Source organism: Salarias fasciatus, chromosome 15 (genome assembly GCF_902148845.1).
Source record: "Salarias fasciatus chromosome 15, fSalaFa1.1, whole genome shotgun sequence".
Classification (NCBI taxonomy): Eukaryota; Metazoa; Chordata; class Actinopteri; order Blenniiformes; family Blenniidae; genus Salarias; species Salarias fasciatus.
The window spans coordinates 1152779-1177029 of NC_043759.1; the positions used below are offsets into that span (position 1 = coordinate 1152779).

At 46.6% G+C, this 24251-nt stretch overlaps 1 protein-coding gene and 1 long non-coding RNA gene across 2 annotated transcripts in view; both read left to right on the forward strand.

Annotated features, from left to right (window-relative positions):
• The first annotated feature begins 6892 nt into the window (after positions 1 to 6892).
• LOC115402476 (uncharacterized) lies at positions 6893 to 8043 on the forward strand. The gene is made up of 4 exons (XR_003933125.1): positions 6893 to 7011; positions 7471 to 7551; positions 7765 to 7866; positions 7939 to 8043. It is a non-coding gene; the product is annotated as an uncharacterized LOC115402476 (long non-coding RNA).
• A 9957-nt stretch (positions 8044 to 18000) lies between these two features.
• LOC115402427 (NLR family CARD domain-containing protein 3-like) overlaps positions 18001 to 24251 on the forward strand; it is a gene marked incomplete at its 5' end in the record, with an annotated part of 35705 nt that continues 29454 nt past the window's right edge. The window contains 4 exons of the mRNA XM_030110973.1: positions 18001 to 18202; positions 18724 to 20527; positions 20608 to 20781; positions 20865 to 21038. Of these exons, the coding sequence (XP_029966833.1) occupies positions 18001 to 18202; positions 18724 to 20527; positions 20608 to 20781; positions 20865 to 21038 (2354 nt within the window). The remainder of the gene's footprint in view (positions 18203 to 18723; positions 20528 to 20607; positions 20782 to 20864; positions 21039 to 24251) is intronic.

Consider the following 24251-nt stretch of genomic DNA (forward strand, 5'->3'; position numbering starts at 1 on the left):
AACTCAGATCATATACACAGTAAAACTTTGCAAAGTAACACAACATAATACCAACTTTCAAAGTACATGACATACATAAACACATTACCTGCAACACAGCACATGGCACAGCAATGGTTTGTGATTAGCAGCACGCAGTCTCGGGACAATCTGATCAGCATATGAAACACGAGTTAGCATCTGAGCTAGTTTAGCATTTAATAACAATCTCTAGAAAACGTTCTACAACAACAACCCACAACATGGCAAAGTGTCGGCACCAAACAGTCAGGAACCCAGTACACAGCAGAGCATAACATAATACAGTCTGAAACACTTTAAAAATTTATAATTGTCCCGGACCATGCTAAAAGACGTCTTACCACAATGGCGTCGTCGTCCTCTGTGCAGCTGACACAACAACCGCTGCGCCACTAGATGGCAGTGTTGCAACTTTTTTGCCATAATTTACAATACACCATTCTCACACGTTACACATATACAGTACATTAAAAACCAAAGATGATAGACACTTACTGTTTTCCTTGTTGGAATCTATGGCTTTCTAGCTTTCAAACAAGCCCACCCATGACTTCTTACTCTTCCGGGAGGCTGTGTTACATTGCATTGAAAATATGTCATGAATTGTGAATCTTAAACAAAATTAAGTTTCACACTTATGAGCCTACTTTTCCTATTAAACATATTTGTTTGAAATGTTGTTGTGGATTATTGACATAATTAGGAGGAAAAAAAAATTCTGTCATTAATAATATTTGTGCAAAAACGCCAACATTATCTGTATTTTAATACATAAACGAATTGTGAATAGTTTTCCAGAAAATTTATTATTTCAATGCTGTTATTGAGAAAGGAACATGAACGCATTTAATTGACTTTTTTTTTTTTTTTTTAGAAATTATGCGAACTCAACCCTTCGTGGGGTGACAGTAGCTCAGTTGGTAGAGCAGGTCGTCTTATAACCGGAAGGTTGGTGGTTCGATCCCCGCTCCCGCAGGTGTAAAACCGTCGTTGTGTCCTTGGGCAAGACACTTCACCCACCTTGCCTAGTATGAAAGTTGTGAGAGTGAATGGTTGGTGGTGGTGATTGGAGGGGCCGATGGCGCAGATTGGCAGCTTCGCTTCCGTCAGTAAGCCCCAGGGCAGCTGTGGCTACAGCAGTAGCTTACCACCACCCAGTATGGTGTGAATGAATAATGCAATGTAAAGCGTCTTTGAGTGTCCTGAAAAAAGCGCTATATAAAACCAATGCATTATTTTTTAAAATTAAGGAATACCAAAAAAATTGGAGAACATGCATAGTTTTAGATCACTGTAATCTATGCTTTGTGGTAGGTCACATCATACATTTCTCACATCTAGTAGGAATCACTGTCGATTTCTTCTTCATCCCTGTTCTCGTCATCAACATCATCACATGCTTGGTTTTCACAGTCTGGCTGCCTGCACATGCCTGCGCATTTCAGTCTATTTTCTTCCCTGTTGCTTCCAAGACTTCCTGTCACCAGACACTTCCTCCAGCTCCTCTGGGAGGATCCCAAGGCATTCCCAGGCCAGCCGAGAGACATAGTTTCTCCAGCATGTCCTGGGTCTTCTCCGGGGTCTCCTCCCGGCAGGACATGCCCGGAACACCTCCCTAGGGAGGCGTCCAGGAGGCATCCTAACCAGATGCCCGAGCCACCTTAGCTGGTTCCTATGGATGTGGAGGAGTAGCAGCTCTACTCCGAGCTCCTCCCTGCTGACTGAGCTCCTCCCCCTGTCTCTAAGGGAGCCCAGCCACCCCACGGAGGAAGATCATTTCAGCCGCTTGTTTCCGGGATCTTGTCCTTTCGGTCATGACCCAAAGTTCATGACCATAGGTGAGGGTGGGAACGTAGATTGACCGGTAAATAGAGAGCTTCGCCTTTCGGCTCAGCTCCCTCTTCACCACAACAGACCGATACAACGACCGCATCACTGCAGCCACTGCACTGATCTGCCTGTCAATCTCACGCTCCATCCATCCTCCTCTCGTGAACAAGACCCCAAGATACTTAAACTCCTCCACTTGGGCCAGAGTCTCTCCACCGACCTGGAGAGGGCAAGCCACCTTCTTCCGGACGAGGACCATGGCCTCGGATCTGGAGGTGCTGATCCTCATCCCTTTCGCTTCACACTCGGCTGCGAACCACCCCAGTGCGTGCTGTAGGTCCGGGTTCGATGAAGCCAACAAGACAACATCATCTGCAAAAAGCAGTGATGAAATCCTGTGGTCCCCGAACCGGAGCCCCTCTGGCCCCTGGCTGCACCTAGAAATTCTGTCCATAAAAATGATGAACAGAACCGGTGACAAAGGGCAGCCCTGCCGGAGTCCAACATGCACCGGGAACAGGTCCGACTTACTGCAGGCAATGCAGACCAGACTCCTACTCCGGTCATACAAAGACCGGACAGCCCTTAACAAGGGGCCCCGGACTGTATTCCCGGAGCACTCCCGACAAGACACCACAAGGGACGCGGTCGAATGTCTTCTCCAAGTCCACAAAACACTTCTGGACTGGTTAGGCAAACTCCCACGAACCCTCGAGCACCCTACGGAGGGTATAGAGCTGATCCAGTGTTCCACGGCCAGGACGAAAACCGGATTGTTCCTCCTGAATCCAAAGTTCGGCTATCGGTCGAATCCTCCTCTCCAGTGCCCTGGCATAGACTTTCCCGGGGAGGCTGAGGAGTCTGATCCCCCTATAGTTGGAGCACACCCTCCGGTCCCCCTTTTTAAACAGGGGGACCACCACCCTGGTCTGCCAATCCAGAGGCACTGTCCCAAACCGTCACGCAATATTACAGAGACGTGTCAACCAAGACAGTCCCTGCACATCCAGAGACTTGAGGTACTCAGTCTCAATCTCGTCCACCCCCGGTGCCTTGTCACCGAGGAGCTTACCAACTACCTCGGTGACTTCAGCTTGGGTGATGAACAAGTCCGCCAGAATTTCTTCGAGGCCGACCGATAGTCCTCCTCCATGGCCTCCCCGAACTCCTCCCAGACCCGAGTTTTTGCCTCCACAACTGCTCGGGCTGCAGTTCGCTTGGCCTGCCGGTACCTGTCAGCTGCTTCTGGAGTCCCATGAGCCAACAGGGCTCGATGGGACTCCTTCTTCAGCTTGACGGCAGCCCTTACTTCCGCTGTCCACCACCGGGTTCGGGGATTGCTGCCACGACAGGCACCAGAGACCTTACGACCACAGCTCCGGGCAGCTGCAAATCGTCGCGGCGCAGCCGGCATCGCTGCACTACGATTCCCAGAATGCCTTGGGACAGGTCACATGACCAGACTGCCGCTAAGCGCTGCGCGCTTGTAGCTAAGCTACTCGGACGTCAAACATGAAGCTCCCAGGTACATTATCCACCATCGTGATTAAAAAAAAAAAGAAAGACGCTTTTGGCCGAGTTGGTAAGCAGCTTACAGTCAAGTCCGCACCAACCAACTCGGCCACTCGAGAGCCCCCCCGCCCGCGAGGCCGACTTGGCGAGATGCCGACTTGGCTTGATGCCGACTTGGCTTGATGCCGAGTTGACTGTATCCCGGGGCAGTGCCGAGTTGGCCGGGGCCGACTTGGAGTGGTGCCGACCTGACTGTATCCCGGAACATTGGTATGACAGCATATAACTAAACAGAGACAGAAAGACAATAAGAGGAATAGCCCTGAAAGTAATTTAGATATAATTAAAGGAAATAAATAAATAGATAAATATTATATATAAATATTTATATAAAAAGAACAATAAATCAGATGTTCTTGTCCCTTTACTTGCATTTGACATGAGGGTTAGATTCACAATTTATGACAAAAATTTAACGCAATGTTACGTAGCCTCCAGGTGGAGTAGAAACCCATGGGTGGGCTTGTTTGAAAGCTGGAAAGCCATAGATTCCAACAGAGAAAACAGTAAGTGTCTGTCATCTTTGGTTTCTAACGTATATAGAAAATCAAAAAAGAAAATAAACTTATTTTGATTTTGAAACATTTTTAATGATATTTATCAGGATTTTGTACAGCTTCCAGAAGGCATAGAAGGCTGCAGGATAGCTTGTTGTAAAACTGCAACTGTCTAGTTTTTGAAATAGAAAGAAGTAAGTTTCTAACACTTTCTATTCCAGAGATATTGCTAAAAATGTCAGGTGGAAGCTGGGTCTGAGAGCTTGCTCGGCCGAGCTGACTTTCTTTGGTTTAAGTGATGATAGCTCCCAAAAACTACTGTGGATTGAAGGCTATCACACATTTTCCAGCACTAGAGATGTGCACCTTCATGAAAATCACTATTGAAAATTAATCCCTCAAAATGGTACCGACACACCCTTTTTGGGGCCTTGGCTCATGGACTATTTGTGTTTTGACAGACTTCCTGCAGAGTGAGGAGTGAGGATGATCAGCTGGTTGGTTTGGTTTGGTTTTGTTAGCAGCATTCAGGGCAGCAACAGCTCCAGAGTAAAAACTGTTTCTAGTCTGTTTTTTCTCCTTTAAGGCCCTGAAACGCCTCCCTGAGTGTCAGAGGTCAAACAGCTGGTGACCGGGTTGTGAGTCCCTGATGGCGCTGCAGGTTCTGGATTCTTCTTCTGAGAATCCTCAGGAAGTGAAATCTCTGCTGGGCCTCAGGATCAGGGTGGAGCTGGCAGTCCAGGTCAGGTCTTTACTGATGGAGGAGACCAGGAAGCTGCAGTCTGGCTCCACCTCCACCCTGTCCCGGTTACTGTTCTGAGCTGAAGCTCTGGTCTTCTCCTCCTGAAGGCGAGGATCAGTACCTTCAGCTTGGAGATGTTCAGGATGAGGCTGTTGATGGAGCACCAGACCGACAGTCGCTCCTCCTCCACCCTAGAAGCAGAGGTGGAGATGGAGCTGCTTGGGTTGGGGGGTGGGTGGTGGTGGTGTAGAGGAGAGGACTGAGCACACAGCCCTGTGGACAGCCAGTGGTCCTCCATGCTGAGGACAGGTTGGGTCCTACTCTCACCCCCTGGGAGCGGTCAGTCCAAAACCCTGAATCCAGTTCCAGATGTGAGAGAGACCAGGTCCCTCTGACTGCTCAGTCTGCTCACAGTGATGGAGGAATGTAGAATTAGTTTCAAAAACCCCTGGAGGTTTTGGTTCAGCCTGGTCTGTCCTGATTGGACCAGTTTAAGCTGAACCGATTTAAACAGAGCCTCATTCTGTGGAGACGAACTGAGAAGGACAAAGAGTCTGAGTCTGTCAGTTTGCTGTGAGGCTGATCCTGAAGACTTTGTGTTTATGTTTGGACAATGTCTTGGGAATTTCAGGTGATTAATTAATAATTAACTGAATTTTTAGAAATCCAGACGACCTCCAGATGACGTCCAGCCGAACTTGATCCTAAGTCGGAATGGGCACTCCTTCTCACTCACACACACACACACACACACACACACACACACACACACACACACACACACACACACACACACAAACACACACACACGTTTGTACAGCTATATGTTGTGAGGACATTCATTGACATAATGCATTTCCTAGCCCCTTACCCTAACCCTAACCATCAAAAATAAATGCCTAACCCTAACCCATACCCTAAACCTAACCTAAACCTAATTGTAACTCTAAACCAAAAATCAAGTCTTAACCCTCAAAAAGGCCAAAAAAGGTCTGTCGAATAGTGAGGACCGGCAAAAATGTCCTCACTTTCCAAAAATTGTCCTCACTTGTAAGGTTATAAACCCATGGTCCTCACAAAAGGTCCTCACAACATATAGCTGTACACACACACACACGTTGGGTTTCCCACTCTTGTGAGGACCTTTCATTGACTCCCAAAACAAAGCGTAGCCCGAAAGAAATGTTTTTGCACTTTTACTTTTTTCAGTAACAACAACATGGTCAAGAAAACACTGTTTCCCCTCATGGGGACCCAAGAAATGTCCCCACGAGGCAGGTCGTGCCAGGTTTTCCTATCCTTGTGGGGACATTTGGTCCCCGCAAGCATAGAAATACCCGTACACACACACACACACACACACACACACACACACACACACACACACACACACACACACACACACACACACACACACACACACAAACAAATTTGTTTTCACTACATTGTGGGTCTCTGTCTTTTGGGGATTTTGGGGACAGAAATCAGGTCAAAAACACTTAAAGCGATACTTCAACATTTTGGCAAATTGGCCCATTTAGTGCAATTCCTTAGTCATTTCGAACAGCATACTTACTGTTTTTGTGAGGGCGAGCTGTTGTTTATCCAGAGGTGAGTCGGGGAAGGTTTTCAGGACATACACAATGGAAGTGGACGGTATTTTTGTTCCCCCTCATCAAACTCATCACATACACAATCCAACAACCCCAGAACACTTTGGTGGACACGTTATAATCCACACAATCACTACGCTGTGAAATATTAATGCAAAATTACCAGATTGAGTTGTTTATGCGACGATTGCTAAGACGGAACTACTTACTAAACATGGCGTCTGGGCGTAGTGATTTCAACAGAAAAAGTAGTTCCCAGTATTTGCTTCAGTGTCGTAACGCTACAATATTATTTGTTGGTGTTCCACAGCATAGTGAATGTGCGGATTATAACGTGTCCACCAAAGTGTTTTGGGGTTGTTGGATTTTGTATTTGATGAGTTTGACGAGGGGGAACAAAAATACCATTCACTTCCATTGTGTATGTCCTGAAAACCTTCCCCGACTCACCTCTGGATAAACAACAGCTCGCCCTCACAAAAACAGTAAGTATGCTGTTCGAAATGACTAAGGAATTGCGCTAAATGGGCCAATTTGCCAAAATGTTGAAGTATAGCTTCATAAGTAGTGTGAAGATCAGACATGTCATCAACATGCTTATATTTAACTGTGTGTGCATGCATGTGTGTGTAGGTGTGTGTTCTGCCATGGATCAGTGTGAGGACAGAGAGGAGGGAGTCCATCCCTCTAAAAGGACTCTGTGTGGAGAACATGAGAACCAGACCACAGCTCAGAGGTGAGACCTCCATCTTTAAAGACATACTGGAGGATGCTGCGAACCAATCAGCATTGTATGGTTCAAACTCGTAATTGGGCAGTCATAATGCCAATCAATGAGGGAACGCGTTTGCGTGATGACATGTCATGTCAAGTGGCTTCCTCTGTGCGCGCTCTTACGCTCATACGTAATTCCCAAAGGGTTATTACTGACCGATGCAGAGTCTGACATGATTACAAATGTGTTTTATTCCTATGCAGAAAGACGATTCTCGAGCTGCGTGGATGTAAACAAACTGACTTGCTTCTGACGTGCTCGCTCCCGACTTCCTCATGTGGAGGCCGAGGGAGCCACACATGCGCAGTGCTCCAAAAATGGCAAATCAGCCATGTCGCACGAAATAGGCGGCAAATCCTCGAGTATGTCTTTGGATGTGTGTGTGTGTGTGTTTCTAATACCTTTGTGTTTTAGTATCAGGTCAGAGCCTGAAGTTGAACCCAGCTGTGTTTCCCTGAGGAGTGACTTGTCGAAGGACTTACCAATATACTTTAGAGGACAGTGAGTCTTATTTCCTGTTGTCTTCTGCATTTCATGTCTTTACTCAGAAAATGATTCAGTCACATGTCATTGAAGCTGAAATCCTACTGAAGTTTCGAACTGTTCAATAGTTCTCAGTCAGAGAATCATCAGAGTCTGAAACTCTCAGTACTTCTTTCTCCTCCAGTCTTCCTCCATCTCTCCACTCAGTCTGTTCCTGATGTTTGTTTTCAGCTCTGACTCTGAGTTTCCGTCCAGCTGTGAGTCCCTGAAGAGTGACGGGTCTATGAAGGAACCCCTTCACTTTAAATCAGGACCAGGACCTGCTGATGAGGGGTGAGGATCAGTGTTGGTGTCAGGATTCATCCTCAGAGCAGCAGCTTGAACAAAGTCAACATGTTTCTGCAGCGTCAGCCAGCAGAGCTCCCAGGTTCTCCGTGGAGGCTCCGCCCCTCAGCATCCAGCACATCTGGACTCCATCTTTATGGTGAGAACCAGTCTCCATTCAGCACTTTACTGTCTCATCAGGGAGACAGAAGACGTTGTGGAGACTTCCAGCTGAAACATGAAGCAGACTCTCAGCTTCTTAGATATGTTGGAGCCCAGGACTTCGAGCTGGGATTTCTGGCTCTTTGAAGGGAGCCGTCTCCTGAGGAGCCGTTCATTTGAAACAGCCGTTCAAAAGACTGGCTCCCTGACTAACGTCACGTGACTCTATTAGAGACATCAGCCTCATTAGTGTAGAGTCAATCAGTTATTTTCTGACATCTGACATGGCCACTGTCAGTTATGAGTTGTTATCTGGTGCTTTAATTTGTTTAATGACACAGATTTAAGAGATAGTCCATGAGCCGGAGGGCAAATTGGTACCATTTTGAGGGATTAATTTTCATAGTGATTTTCATGAAGGTGCACATCTCTAGTGTTGGAAAATGTGTGATAGCCTTCAATCCACGGTAGTTTTTAGGAGCTATCATCACTTAAACCAAAGGAAGTCAGCTCGGCCGAGCGAGCTCACGGACCCAGCTTCCACCTGACATTTTTAGCAATATCTCTGGAATGGAAAGTGTTAGAAACTTACTTCTTTCGATTTCTGAAACTAGAGAGTTACAGCTTTACAACAAGCTATCCCGCAGCCTTCTATACCCTCTGGAAGCTGTACAAAATCCCTGTAAATATTGTTCAAAATGTTTCAAAATCAAAAAAAGTTGATTTTCTTTTTTGATTTTCTATATATATTAAAAACCAAAGATGATAGACACTTACTGTTTTCTTTGTTCGAATCTATGGCTTTCTAGCTTTCAAACAAGCCCACCCATGGCTTCTTACTCTTCCGGGAGGCTGTGTTACATTGCATTGAAAATTTGTCATGAATTGTGAATCTTAAACAAAATTAAGTTTCACACTTATGAGCCTACTTTTCCTATTGAACATATTTGTTTGAAATGTTGTTGTGGATTATTGACATAATTAGGAGGAAAAAAATAATAAATGTTCTGTCATTAATAATATTTGAGCAAAAATACCAACATTATCTGTCCAAAAAGGTTCATTGGTCTTCCAAGTTATAATCCAAAACAAAGGTTCATTTCAAAAGACCAGGGAGGTATTTTGTTATTTACCTGACAGTTTCGGCAGCTGTCAGCTGTCTTCTTCAGAGAGTCACGTGATGTTGTGGTGACGTATCTTGTCAGCTGATTTATACAGGTTTTGGCGCTATTCTCCCACTGGTGGAAGCGGGAGAACAGCGCCATCTGCAGTCCGACTTCTTGAGTACAGCATCCCAGGTGTGTGAAAGCAAAAAGGCCCCCTCATCCCGGTTCACTGTCTCGGGGGCACGTTTCCGAATTTCAATAGCCTCTTTTATCCATCGTCGGTGTTTGTTCTCTTCTGTCCCGATGACTCTCGCTCCATCCCAATCCATAATGTGATTTTCTCTCTTACAATGATCTGAAATGGCCGACTTGAGTTGTTCCTGTTCAGCTTTTCTTTTTGTTGCACGTGTTAGTGCTGTTGTGGTTTCTTTCTCACATTCTGTCTTGTGTTCCTTTTTTCGTGTGCTGAAAGCCCTCCCTGTCTCTCCAATGTATGTTTTGTTACATAGCTTACATGGGATTTCGTAGATAATATTGCATTTTTGTTCTGGTTGTATTCTGTCTTTGGGGTGTACAAGTATTTGTCTGAGTTTCCTATATGGTTTTACTGGAGTATTGATGTTGTGTTTTTTCATTGCTCTTTGTACTTTCTCTGTGATGCCCCTGATGTATGGTAGGGTTACCATTGTGGTGTTCTCCGTCCTCTCTCTGTTGTTTTCCTTTCGTTTGGGTCTCTTTTTCTTCTCCTGAACCTGCCTTCTTCCTTTTTGTATTGCCCAGTTGGGGTATCCACATTGTTTGAGCGCTTGGATGATGTGTTGTTGTTCTTTTCTCCTGTCCTCCTCGTCTGTGATTATATTGGCCCGGTCAAACAGTGTTCTTATTACAGAGAGTTTGTGTGCTGTGGGGTGTTCCGATGTCCATAAGAGATATTGATCGATATTGATCGGTGTGCGTTGGTTTCCTGTAAATGTTTATTTTTAATGCTGCCGTCCTCTTTGTGGGAAATGTTAATATCCAGAAAATTTATTGCATGGTTCTCTTCTTCTTCATGTGTGAACTGTATTTTTCCGGTGGTGTCGATTGTGTTGAGATGTTTTGTTAATTCTTTTGTGTGTCCTTTTTTTATTTTCTCCAAGATGTCATCCACATACCTCTTCCACATAGTAAGTCCACATTGAGCTGGTGCAGTGTTGATGGCCTTCTCCTCCAGATCCTCCATGAAAAAACCACTCATAATGGCTGAGAGGGGGTCCCCCATGGCGAAACCCTCTTTTTGTCTGTAAATGTTTTGTTTGTACTGGAAATATGTTGACGTGGAGACATAATGTAAAAGCCGGGTTATGTCCTCTACTGTCAAATTGGTGCGTTTCTTGAGTGTTTTGTCTGTCCTGAGTCTGTTTTCCACTATGTGCAGGGTAACGTGTATGGGGGTCTTTGTGAAGAGGGATATGGCATCATGCGAGATTAGGATTTCATCTGGGTGTACTTGGATGTTCTTAAGTTCTTCTGCCAGTTCTCTTGAGTTTTTGCAATGTTGTTTCGATTGTCCAAGTAACGGTTTAATTAAATCCACCAGTGCTTTTGACAAGTTGTAGGTAACTGATCCTATGCTGTCAACTATGGGCCTCAGGGGGGCATCCTTTTTGTGGATTTTAGGTGTGCCATATATACGTGGAGTGATGTTGGCTGTTGGTATAAGGTGGTTGTATGTGTCTTTGTCTATTTTTTCCTCTGCTAACAGTGGTTTGAGTAGAGCTTTGAGAGCCTTCTTTTTTTCCTCTGTTGGATCCTTTCTCATTATTTCATAAGTATCTGTGTCTTTTAACATGTCCTCCATTTTCTGTTCGTAGCACTTTGTGTCCATGATGACCGTCGCTCTTCCCTTATCCGCTGGTATTATTGTTATTGTTTTATCATTTTGAAGTGCGTGGATGGCCTTTCTCTCCTCCTTTGTTATGTTGCCTGGTGGTAATTTTGCAGTTTTTAAGATTCCTGCTACTTCGTTCCTGAGCTCTGCTTTTTTTCCTTGGTCCTTTATTGATTGGCACGCTAGCTCCGTGGCCAATATAAAGTCATCGTATGGCATCTTGTTGGGGGTAATGGCGTAATTAAGTCCTCTGGATAGCACTTTTAATTCGATTTGTGAGAGTTGCCGCTCAGACAGGTTCTTCACCCACCTATGATTAATTTTGACTTCTTCAGTCTCTTTCCGGTTGTGTGTCTCTAGTCTTAGTAGTTTCTCAATATGTCTTGTTTTTGTCTTAATGAAAGCGCGTTCGTGTGTTGCCTTAAGATATTCGTCGACCAAATCTTTCGTGTGTTCATCCATAGCGTAGTTGTGTGTGAAGCTGTCAATGTTTGTTTTCAGTTGTGCGTCAATTGAGTTTACCTTGTTTGTGGTGCACCGTATTCTCTCCTTCAGTAAGGCGAAGCGTGCTCCTTTTATTATCCTTTCAGCATTATGGGTTGGGATGGGGTTCTTTAGACAGAGGCTGCGTGGGATGATTTCCTTGTCTCGACATCTTAGGCTGAATTTTAGATGGTTGCGGAAATGTGCCCGTTTCTCTTCCAGGCGCTCCAATACCCGGAAGTCTTTGATACATTGTAATCCATGACTTGCGCGTAATAGTCCAAAAAGGTTCATTGGTCTTCCAAGTTATAATCCAAAACAAAGGTTCATTTCAAAAGACCAGGGAGGTATTTTGTTATTTACCTGACAGTTTCGGCAGCTGTCAGCTGTCTTCTTCAGAGAGTCACGTGATGTTGTGGTGACGTATCTTGTCAGCTGATTTATACAGGTTTTGGCGCTATTCTCCCACTGGTGGAAGCGGGAGAACAGCGCCATCTGCACAAACTGTCAGGTAAATAACAAAATACCTCCCTGGTCTTTTGAAATGAACCTTTGTTTTGGATTGCAACATTATCTGTATTATAATACTAAGCAAATATGAAATGTGAATAGTTTTCCAGAAAATTGATTATTTCAATGCTATTATTGAGAAAGGAGCATGAACAATAGCATTTAAGTGACTTTTTTTTTTTTTTTTTTTTTTTTTAGAAATTATATGAACTCAACCCTTTACACAAGGAATACCAAAAAAATTAGGGAACATGCACAGTTTTATACCACTGTAATCTATGCTTTGTGGTAGGTCACATAATACATTTCTCACATCTAGTAGGAATCACTATCAATTTCTTCTTCATCCCCGTTCTCGTCATCAGCATCATCACTTTCTGAAGCACATGCTTGGTTTTCACAGTCTGGCTGCCTGCACATGTCTGTGCATTTCAGTCTATTTGCTTCCCGGTTGCTTCCCAGACTTCCTGTCCCCAGACACTTCCTCCAGCTCCTCTGGGAGGATTCCAAGGTGTTCCCAGTCTCTCCAGCATGTCCTGGGTCTTCCCCGGGGTCTCATCCCAGTGGGACATGCCCGGATCTCCTCCCCAGGGAGGCGTCCAGGAGGCATCCTAACCAGATGCCCGAGCCTCCTCAGCTGGTTCCTTTGGATGTGGAGGAGTAGCGGCTCTACTCTGAGCTCCTCCCTGGTGACTGAGTTCCTCACCCTATCTCTAAGGGAGTCCAGCCCCCCTACGGAGGAAGCTCATTTCAGCCGCTTGTATCCGGGATCTTGTCCTTTCGGTCATGACCCAAAGCTCATGACCATAGGTGAGGGTGGGAACGTAGATTGACCGGTAAATCGAGAGCTTCGCCTTTCGGCTCAGCTCCTTCTTCACCACGACGGACCGATACAACGACTGCATCACTGCAGCCGCTGCACCGATCCACCTGTCAATCTCGCGCTCCATCCGTCCCCCACTCGTGAACAAGACCCCAAGATACTTGAACTCCTCCACTTGGGCTAGGGTCTCTCCACCGACCTGGAGGGGGCAAGCCACCTTGTTCCGGTTGAGGACCATGGCCTCGGATTTGGAGGTGCTGATCTTCATCCCTGTCACTTCACACTCGGCTGCGAACCGCCCCAGTGCATGCTGTAGGTCCGGGTTCGATGAAGCCAACAGGACAACATCATCTGCAAAAAGCAGAGATGAAATCCTGTGGTTCCCGAACCGGACCCAATCCGGCCCCTGACTGCACCCAGAAATTCTGTCCATAAAGATTATAATCAGAACCGGTGACAAAGGGCAGCCCTGCCGAAGTCGAACATGCACCAGGAATACTTACTACCGGCAATGTGAACCAGACTCCTACTTCAGTCATACAAAGACCGGATGACCCTTAACAAGGGGCCCTGGACTCCGTATTCCTGGAGCACCCCCCACAAGACACCACGAGGGACATGGTCGAACGCCTTCTCCAAGTCCACAAAACACATGTGGACTGGTTGGGCAAACTCCCACGAACCCTCGAGCACCCTATAGAGGGTCTAGAGCTGGTCCAGTGTTCCACAACCAGGACAAAAACCGCATTGTTCCTCCTGAATCCGAGGTTTGACTATCAGTCAAATCCTCCTCTCCAGTACCCGGGAATAGACTTTCCCAGGGAGGCTGAGGAGTGTAATCCCCCTATAGTTGGAGCACACCCTCCGGTCCCCCTTTTTAAACAGGGGGACCACCACCCTGGTCTGCCAGTCCAGAGGTTCTGTCCCCAACCGCCACACCATGTTGCAGAGACGTGTCAACCAAGACAGTCCCTGCACATCCAGAGACTTAAGATACTCAGGGTGAATCTCGTCCACCCCCGGTGCCTTGCCACCGAGGAGCTTACCAACCACCTCTGTGACTTCAGCCTGGGTGATGGACGAGTCCACCTCTGGGACCTCAGTCTCTGCTTTCTCCACGGAAGACGTGGCAACGGGATTGAGGTCCTCGAAGTTTTCCTTCCACCGTCCTATGATATCCCCAGTTGAGGTCAGCAGCTCCCCACCTCCACTGTAAACAGTGTTGGCGGAGACCTGCTTTCCCCTCCTGAGGCGCTGGACAGTTTGCCAGAATTTCTTCAAGGCCAACCGATAGTCCTCGTCCATGGCCTCCCGAACTCCTCCCAGACCCGAGTTTTTGCCTCCACAACCACTCGGGCTGCAGTTCGCTTGGCCTGCTGGTACCCGTCAGCTGCTTCTGGAGTCCCATGACCCAACAAGGCTAGATAGGACTCCTCCTTCAGCTTGACGGAAGCCTTTACTTCCGCTGTCCACAACCAGGTTCGGGGGTTGCCGCCACGACAGGCACCGGACAACTTACGACCACAGCTCACGGCAGCTGCTTCGACAATGGAGGTGGAGAACATGGTCCACTGGGACTCAATGTCCCCAGCCTCCCTCGGGACATGAGAGAAACTCTCCCGGAGGTGGGAGTTGAAAGCCATGCTGACAGAGGGTTCCGCCAGACGTTCCCAACAGACCCTCACAATACGTTTGGGTCTGCCAAGTCTGTCCGGTTTTCTCCTCCGCCAGCGAATCCAACTCACCACCAGGTGGTGATCGGTCGACGGCTCTGCTCCTCTCTTCACCTGGGTGTCCAAACCACGAGGTCAGAGGTCAGATGACACAACCACAAAGTCGATCGACCTCCGACCTCGGGTGTCCTGATGCCAAGTGCACTTATGGACACCCCTGTGTTTGAACATGGTGTTCCTTATGGACAAACTGTGACTAGCACAGAAGTCCAGTAACCAAACACCACTCCGGTTCAGATCAGGGAGGCCGTGCGATCCAGTCACCCCCTTCCAGGTCTCACTGTTACTGCCCACGTGGGCATTGAAGTCCCCCAGTAGAACAATGGAGTCCCCAGTTGGAGCACTGTCCAGCACCCCTCCCAGGGACTCCAAAAAGGCCGGGTACTCTGCACTGCTGTTCGGCCCGTAAGCCGAGACAACAGTGAGGCACCTATCCCCGACCCGAAGGCGCAGGGATGCAACCCTCTGGTTCACTGGGGAGAACTCCAACACATGGCGGCTGAGCTGCGGGGCTGTAAGCAAACCCACACCAGCCCGCCACCTCTCACCGCGGGCAACGCCAGAGAAGTGGAAAGTCCAGCCCTACTCAAGAGGTTGGGTTCCAGAGCCCAGGCTGTGTGTGGAGGTGAGCCCGACTATATCTAGCCGGTACCTCTCAACCTCCCTCACAAGCTCGGGCTCTTTCCCCCCGAACGAGGTGACATTCCATGTCCCTAGGGCTAGTCTCTGTGTCTGAGGATCGGGTTGCCGGGCACCTTGCTGTCGGCTGCCACCCAGTCCACATTGGTCCATATCCGTCATACTTTTCCATATTGAAGTGGAAGCTGGCAATCTACATCTCTTTTACTTTATGTAGCATAACCACCACTAATCCTGAAACAGAATAAAACATTATCACAACTCCAGCTCCAGAAGAGTACTTACATATTACTTGCACAGTATGTAATCCCACACTAAATGTTACACCTTAATATTACTGTGAGACCTCAAAAGATAATTGGTTTCAACAGAGATTATTAAATCACAAAGCAATCTTTTAAAAATGTATTTAGCGTTCCAACTCTTTTTTCTCTTCGTCTTGTTTTGCATTTTGTGGTAAACTTCCAAGTTTGTTACTTTTTCATGTGTGTACTTGCTGCAGCTGTCGGACACCCCTGCTTCACGTGCTTAATTAGACCAGGCCAGCGAGAGGGGAGGGGCTGAGGGGGGACATTGGTATGACAGCATATAACTAAACAGAGACAGAAAGACAATAATAGGAATAGCCCTGAAAGTAATTTAGATGTAATTAAAGGAAATAAATAAATAAATAAATAAATAAATAAATAAATAAATAAATAAATAAATAAATAAACATTATATCTATATTTATATTAAAAGAAAAATAAATCAGATGTTCTTGTCCCCTTACATGCATTTGACATGAGGGTTAGATTCATAATTTCTGACAAAATTTTAACGCAATGTTACATAGCCTCCAGGTGGAGTAGAAACCCATGGGTGTGCTTGTTTGAAAGCTAGAAAGCCATAGATTCCAACAAAGAAAACAGTAAGTGTCTATCATTTTTCATTTTTAACGTATATAGAAAATCATAAAAGAAAATCAACTTTCTTTGATTTTGAAACATTTTGAACAATATTTACAGGGATTTTGTACAGCTTCCAGAGGGTATAGAAGGCTGCAGGATAGCTTGTTGTAAAGCTGTAACTCTCTAGTTTTTGAAATAGAAAGAAGTAAGTTTCTAACACTTTCCGTTCCAGAGATATTGCTAAAAATGTCAGGTGGAAGCTGGGTCCGTGAGCTCGCTCGGCCGAGCTGACTTCCTTTGGTTTAAGTGATGAAAACTCCTAAAAACTACCGTGGATTGAAGGCTATCACACATTTTCCAACACTAGAGATGTGCACCTTCATGAAAATCACTATGAAAATTAATCCCTCAAAATGGTACCGACACAGCCTTTTTGGGGCCTTGGCTCATGGACGAAGATGTTTCTTTCTGATAAACATTACATTGGCTTACCTTGCACATTGTCCCCAGAAAAGAGCTTCAAAATGCTGCTACGTGTCCTTGAACTGAGCATTTTATGGTGTGTGTGTGTGTGTGTGTGTGTGTGTGTGTGTGTGTGTGTGTGTGTGTGTGCGTGCGTGCGTGCGTGCGTGCGTGCGTGCGTGTGTGTTCCATTGCTAAAACCTCTGATGAAGCGGTCAATACGGTGTTTCAAATTAACTGGTTTCCTTGTTAACTGGTGACTGACTTCCTTTAGCACTTCCTGCTGCAGCTGCTGCTAGTAGCAGCAGATGTTGAAATCAGACTCATTAAAGGTCTGACACGGCTTTTTGTCTGGTTTTTAGCATCTATCAGCAACAAGGGACGTGAAAGAAACCCAGTCGCCAATTAATAAGGAAACCAGTTATTCCAAAACACCGGCTCCTCTCCCGTTTTGAGACACTCCTCCTCCGCTAGCTAGCTGCTGCGTTCAGGTGACTGGAGCGAGCGACGGAAAACTGAAAATCAGTCGTTCACATGAAGGCAGCGGAGACAGCTGGACTCAGGAGACACTCAGGAGACACGTGAAGGAAGCGTGGACAATTTGCACAAAATGAACGGCTCTCAGACAGCTGTGAACCGGCTCTCGTCGTTCACTTAAAAGAGCAGTTCAAACAAACGATTCGTTCATTGAACGAATCCGTATTGAATTCGAATTCGTTTCGAACGAATTCGTTCATTGCACTACTTCCGTCCGGCCGACTCCACCCGGTTCTTTGATTCTATGCTTGGTATAAAGAATGCCAAAACAAATGACTTCAGATTATTACCACTTATTTAAGTATAGCCAGATGTAATGCTCAGCGCTGGACCTTACAGGGAAAGATAGGCAGTATTTTGTCCCGAAAGGATCCTGACTGTTGATGAAACAGAGCTTTTATTGCATACTCTTCTGGGCTGGGCCTACCCCGACAGACAGGTTGGACTTTGTTCGCAATTGGGCAATTTGGTATTGATGTCAGCTGCCAACCAAGAGCTGACATCCTTATCAAGGATGTTTGAAACACAAGTGTGTGTGTGTGTGTGTGTGTGTGTGTGTGTGTGTGTGTGTGTGTGTGTGTGTGTGTGTGTGTGTGTGTGTGTGTGTGTGTGTTGGTGTCTCCGGGACATGTGGGTGGGTATGTTTACACTTTAGCAGAACATCTTATAACCTTGCTGTACTTCTCTCAGGAATGGCCGAATATGCAGTTAATATAATTGTTCCAGGGTAGTAGTGCTCATTAAAGTATATACCTAACAGATCCATTCGGGTCCAGAGTGAAACAGTCCAGCCTTCATCCAGCTTCCAGAGTTCTCTGATGCTGAAGCTGGTTCTGCTGGAGATCCACATGAAGTCTGACTCTGCTTCACATGTTGTCCATCCTGGATTTACCTCACATCTCCAGATGTTTCTCTGTTCCAGCTGCTGGAGGACAAGATGGTGGCTTTCATGAAGGAGGAGCTGAAGAAGATGAAGAAGCTCCTGAGTCCAGATTACCCAGCATCCTTAGAGAGTGAGAGAGAGGATGAGGATGAAGAGCAGAGGAGCAGCAGAGAGTCATTAGTGAGGATGACTCTGGACTTCCTGAGGAGGATGAAGCAGGAGGAGCTGGCTGAGCGTCTGAGGAGCAGTAAGAGGATTTGATCTCATTTCACAGGATGGAGATGAAACAGAAATGTTTTCAGGTAGAAGAGAGACTGGAGAGCAGAGAGCAGGACAGAGTCTGAACCAAAGGTCAGAGGTCATTTCCAGGTCAGAGACAGAAACTTAAACAGACAGAAGCAGCTAGAAAGTCCAAAACCAGAGATGGAAACCAGTGGGAGTCAGAACACAGAGAGAAATCCACACTGAGAACTGAGGAGCTCCTCTGAAAGCAGCTGATATGAATCAGAACAGGGAGACCAGGAACCAGGAAGGGAGCAGCTCCCACAAGTCCATGTCCCCAACCATGAAACATAGAGACAACAATGGCCTCGTGTCTCTTCCTGAACTCTCCTGTTCATATCATGCGAACATGTCCATCAGACCAGAAACTGTTTGGTCTCTACTGAAGATCTGGATGATCTGATGGAGGAGAAACATCAACAACACACTTTCATCTTCACTTTCAGTGTCAAACACACTCAACCCTTTTATTTCTTGTATTTCCAGGAACTTCTGCTCCAATCTGCCAACAAAAGCTGAAATGTGGCCTGAAGAAGAGGTTCCAGTGTGTGTTTGAAGGAGTCTCTAAAGCAGGAGAGTCCACCTTCCTGAACCAGATCTACACAGAGCTCCACATCACAGAGGGAGGGACTGCAGAGGTCAACCAGGAACATGAGGTCAGACAGATTGAAGCAGCTTCCAGGACAGCAGACAGAGCAGAGACAAGCATCAGACCAGGAGACATCTTTAAAGACTCACCTGGAAGATCTAAACCAATCAGAAGAGTGCTGACAAAGGGAGTGGCTGGCATTGGGAAAACAGTCCTGACTCAGAAGTTCACTCTGGACTGGGCTGAAGACAAAGACAACCAGGACGTCCACTTCACATTTCCATTCTCCTTCAGAGAGCTGAATGTGCTGAAGGAGAAGAAGTTCAGCTTGCTGGGACTTGTTCATCACTTCTTCACTGAAACCAAAGAAGCAGGACTCTGCAGTTTTGAAGACCTCCAGGTGGTCTTCATCTTGGACGGTCTGGATGAGTGTCGACTCCCTCTGGACTTCCAGCACACTGACTTCCTGACTGAAGTTACAGAGTCCAGCTCAGTGGATGTTCTGCTGACAAACCTCATCAGGGGGAAACTGCTTCCCTCTGCTCGCCTCTGGATCACCACCCGACCTGCAGCAGCCAATCAGATCCCTGCTGACTGTGTGGACAGGGTGACAGAGGTCCGAGGGTTCACCGACCCCCAGAAGGAGGAGTACTTCAGGAGGAGGTTCAGAGAGGAGAAGCAGGCCAGCAGGATCATCTCCCACGTCCAGACCTCCAGGAGCCTCCATATCATGTGCCACATCCCGGTCTTCTGCTGGATCACTGCTACAGTTCTGGAGAAGGTGTTGAAGAGCAGAGAGGGAGGAGAGCTGCCCAAGACCCTGACCCAGATGTACATCCACCACCTGGTGGTCCAGGCCAAACTCAAGACGGTCAAGTATGATGGAGGAGCTGCCACAGATCCACCCTGGAGTCCAGAGAGCAGGGAGATGATAGAGTCTCTGGGAAAACTGGCTTTTGAGGAGCTGCAGAAAGGAAACCTGATCTTCTATGAACCCGACCTGACAGAGTGTGGCATCAATCTCACAGCAGCCTCACAGTACTCAGGAATGTTGACCCAGGTCTTCAGAGAGGAGAGTGGCCTGTACCAGGACAAGGTGTTCTGCTTCATCCATCTGAGCCTTCAGGAGTTTCTGGCTGCTCTTCATGTCCATCAGACCTTCATCACATCTGGAATCAACCTGCTGGAAGAACAACAGCAAACCTCCAAATGGTCAACTATTTGGATGCAGAAACCTAATCTTCACCATCTCCATCAGAGAGCAGTGGACGAGGCCTTGAAGAGTCCAAATGGACACCTGGACTTGTTCCTCCGCTTCCTCCTGGGTCTTTCACTGCCAACCAATCAGAGTCTCCTTCGAGGTCTGCTGACACAGACAGGAAGTAGCTCACAGACCAATAAGAAAACAGTCCAGTACATCAAGGAGAAGCTGAGTGAGAGTCTGTCTGCAGAGAGAAGCATCAATCTGTTCCACTGTCTGAATGAACTGAATGATGGTTCTCTGGTGGAGGAGATCCAACAGTCCCTGAGATCAGGACGTCTCTTCACAGATAGACTGTCTCCTGCTCAGTGGTCAGCTCTGGTCTTCATCTTACTGTCATCAGAACAAGATCTGAAAGAGTTTGACCTGAAGAAATACTCTGCTTCAGAGGAGGCTCTTCTGAAGCTGCTGCCAGTGGTCAAAGCCTCCAGCAAAACTCTGTACGTGGTGTAAGAACAAATCTGTAGAACTGAGTCCAGGAGAAACATTGATCTGGTTTTCATTGTTGGTTCTTCTCCAGGCTGAGCAGCTGTGGTCTGTCAGAGAGAAGCTGTGGAGCTCTGTCCTCAGTTCTCAGCTCTCAGTCCTCCAGTCTCACACATCTGGACCTGAGTAACAACGACCTGCAGGATTCAGGAGTGAAGCTACTGTCTTCTGGACTGGAGAGTCCTCACTGTCACCTGGAAGCTCTCAGGTCAGGATCCAGCTGCTGCTTGATCATGTGGAGGATCTTCCTTCTTCCTTCTTGACTTGATGCAGCCATGTTTGTGTCTCCAGTCTGTCAGGGTGTCTGGTCTCAGAGGAAGGCTGTGCTTCTCTGGTCTCAGCTGTGAGCTCCAAGTCCTCCCATCTGAGAGAGCTGGACCTGAGCTACAACCATCCAGGAGCCTCAGGAGTGGAGAAGCTGTTTGCTGCAGTGGAGGATCCACAGTGCAGTCTGGACACTCTCAGGTATGGACACACAGCAGGAGCTCCTCATGGACACTGAGACTGTCCACAGAAGCGGTCCTCAACAGGTGGACTGTGGTCCAGGTCTGGACCCAGACGCCGTCCCATACAGACCCTCAGTGGTGGACAAAGTCCTCCGCTCCATGACTGGAGGGAAAGTTCTGATCCTCCTGGTCAAATATTAATGCAGTACCAGAGAAAGCTGTGAGGTCAGATAGTTTCAGTTAAAGTACTGGAGTACCTGCTTCTGGAAATACTTCAGTAATAAAATACATTTTCATGTGAATGTCCAACATTACTGCTTTGTTCCCACAATGAATGAACACAACCAAACCACTGGAACATCTCCTGAATGCACTGAGCTGCTGGTTGAAGCTGTGGAATAAAAACTGGTAGAATCTGCTGCCGGTCCTGAGAGATTCCTGCTGAAACTCACCTGACCTGACAGGAGGACAGTTACTCTGCTCTGTTTACTCTGTTCTCTGTTGATTCACAACCAAACATAGAATTCAGACCCTGAAGATGAACTCCCACCAACTCCAGCATCAAGTCAGATGAGTTCCATCGTCAGGCTTTGCAGCCGATCAGACAGTGGGAGAAATGCTGAGTTCAAAAGAGTAAAGAAATAAAGTTACTCAATCTGTCAGGATTACTGCTGCTGGAAAACCTTCTGTAACTGGTCAAGTATTGTAGTTAACCTGGTTTGTTGACTATCTAGTGAACTCACTGATGAATCCACACAGGACTGGCCCCAGGGGGACAAAGCAGAGGATCAGATCTCATTTCACTGACCTTGACCTCAAACTGCAGCTCCTCAGAGTCCAGGAGGCTTCATCTGAAATCTGGATCTGGAAAGAAACAGATGTGGACTTGTCATCTCACCTCCACAGGCGTTCTCCGGCTGGACAGGGAGTTTTAGTAGGAGGTGATCAGGGATGGGAGGGCTGCTTCAAGCATGGAGTCTGGGACAATTACTATTTACTTTTCAAAAAAATGTAATCAGTAACTTACTCTAGTGACTTCAATGAGAAAGTAATCTACCAGATCACTCCTAGTTACTTTTAGATTACTTCACCAGCAAACATAAAAAAAAAAAGACAGACAAATCCAGTGTGTGGTCCTCTCAGTGTGTTGATGACTCTACACACAGCAAACACACACTGCTCTGAGGATTATCAATACATTTTGAACTCTGACCTCTGACCCCATCAATACCAACAACATGACGTCTTCTAAACCTGCTGACAGTCTGACTCAGGATCAGCTCCATCAGTCCAGACTGTGTTCCTCTAGTAGTTCTACAGTCCAGCAGCAGCACCAGGAGCCGGACTGACAGCGTTAACACACATTTCTATTCTGTCCTCAGTCTGCTGAGTAGCTGGACTGCTGGAGTGAGGAGCAGGGCTTGTCTTCAGGTCGGCCGTGCTCAGGATATTTTCAAGAGGTCAGAGGTCATTCATTCCTCAGTGACAGAAGGAAACATGCAGTCTCCAGTCAATCCTCCATCCAGGCTGAAGATATTATTGCCTCCATCAGATATTCCTGAGTTCAGTCTGGAGAGGCTGCAGTTCTCAACAGGTTCCTGACAGGTTAGCAGGCTAGCAACACTTTAGCTTCACTGTGAGTTCAGGTGTGTTTCATAGCTGTAGATGTTCCTTCAGGTTTTAGACGGCTGAGACAGAGAAAGTGAGAGAATAAGACAGGTGAGAAGAAGAGAGAGAGAGAAAAATATGGATGAAAGAGAAAGTTCGTTGTTAGTATAATAGTTAAAGTTGAGCCAAATGTCACTCTCCAAAAGAATCCCAGTGGACAGTGAAAACAGAGCATTGAATCCAGAATGAAGAGTTTGTTCTTCCTCCTTCCCTCTGGACCATGTTTGGCTCCACACACAGCTGAGAGGCAGCTTTCTCCAGCAGGAAACTAATTTCCACCTGGTTCCAGGCTCACCAATGAGCAGCTCCACCTGTGTCTGAGAAAGACTCGGACTCACTGAAGTCCAGCTGGAACATCTTGACAGGTCAAGTAAGAGCTCCGATTTCTCCCTGAGGAGGAAAGAGAGCATTTCTCCACAGTGAGCCTGTCTTTACACTGATGATCTGTCACATCTGGTTTATTGTTCTGAAGTCCAGCACTGCTGCTGAACATTTGATTCAGTTTGTCTTATTTTGAAAACGAGCCTGACTTTTATTTAGTAAATGACAAAACATTATATTGAAAGTCAGACATTTTTTTCCAGCTCCATGTTTCATGACAATAAATCTGATTAGAAGGTTTGTGAGTTTCACTGAATTAATTAGATTTGACACTCAGGGGTTGATTAGATGCAGATGTTGGCAGAACTTTAAGTATATATCACACTAAATAGTTCCACATTCTGATCTTCTGGACCTTTACTTCAAGAAATAGAGTCTAACTGCCCCTCTGAACATTGGAGTTAAAGAGCCCTGCTCTACAAAATGTCTCCACTGACTGTAAACAGTGATTTTTATGACACAAGGACCAAGAACAGCTGAACCCTGATGACAGAAATGAGAGTTTGAAGCCTCTGTGATGTGAGAGAGATAAATGGGATATTATATGTCAAGCTGAAAGATTTATGGCCCCCCAATAAACCCCTCCCCTCACCATTTGTCCACCATTTGTCCACCATTTGTCCAGCGTTTGTCCACCGTGCATTTGCCCCCCCCCCCCCCCCCCCCCCAAACTTCCTTCCTTCTGAGGTCTTTTGAAGTTTTTGCGATGTGTTAGGTGTTGACACATCTGAAGGGATGAGTAGGAGCCAGACAGACGGATAGAGGGGGGTGAATTTATATTGTACTCAGAGATGGCGGAGAAGCGTGTCATGAAGAGGTTATATTACAAGCCGAGTCATCCTGGTAGCAGGGCCGGCGATTAGGCTGGGCATCCGGGGCACTTGCCCAGGGCGCCTGACGCCGTGAGGGGCACCAGCCAGGGTGCGACGCTGTGACGGCCCGTTTGAGCAGCGCACTGCTTGGCTTTGCTCGTTCGCTCGCTCGCTGAGGGTGAGTAGAAAATGAGACCAAATTGTTTTTTGGGTGGAGTATTCCTTTAACATCTGCACTGCAAAAACTGCAAAAATTCAAAATCTTACCAAGTTCAAAAGTCTTGTTTTCAGTCAAATTGTCTCATCTCACTTGATTTAAGATATTTTTAAGATACAGAGACTTATTTTCTTGGTTTAATATTCTTATATCA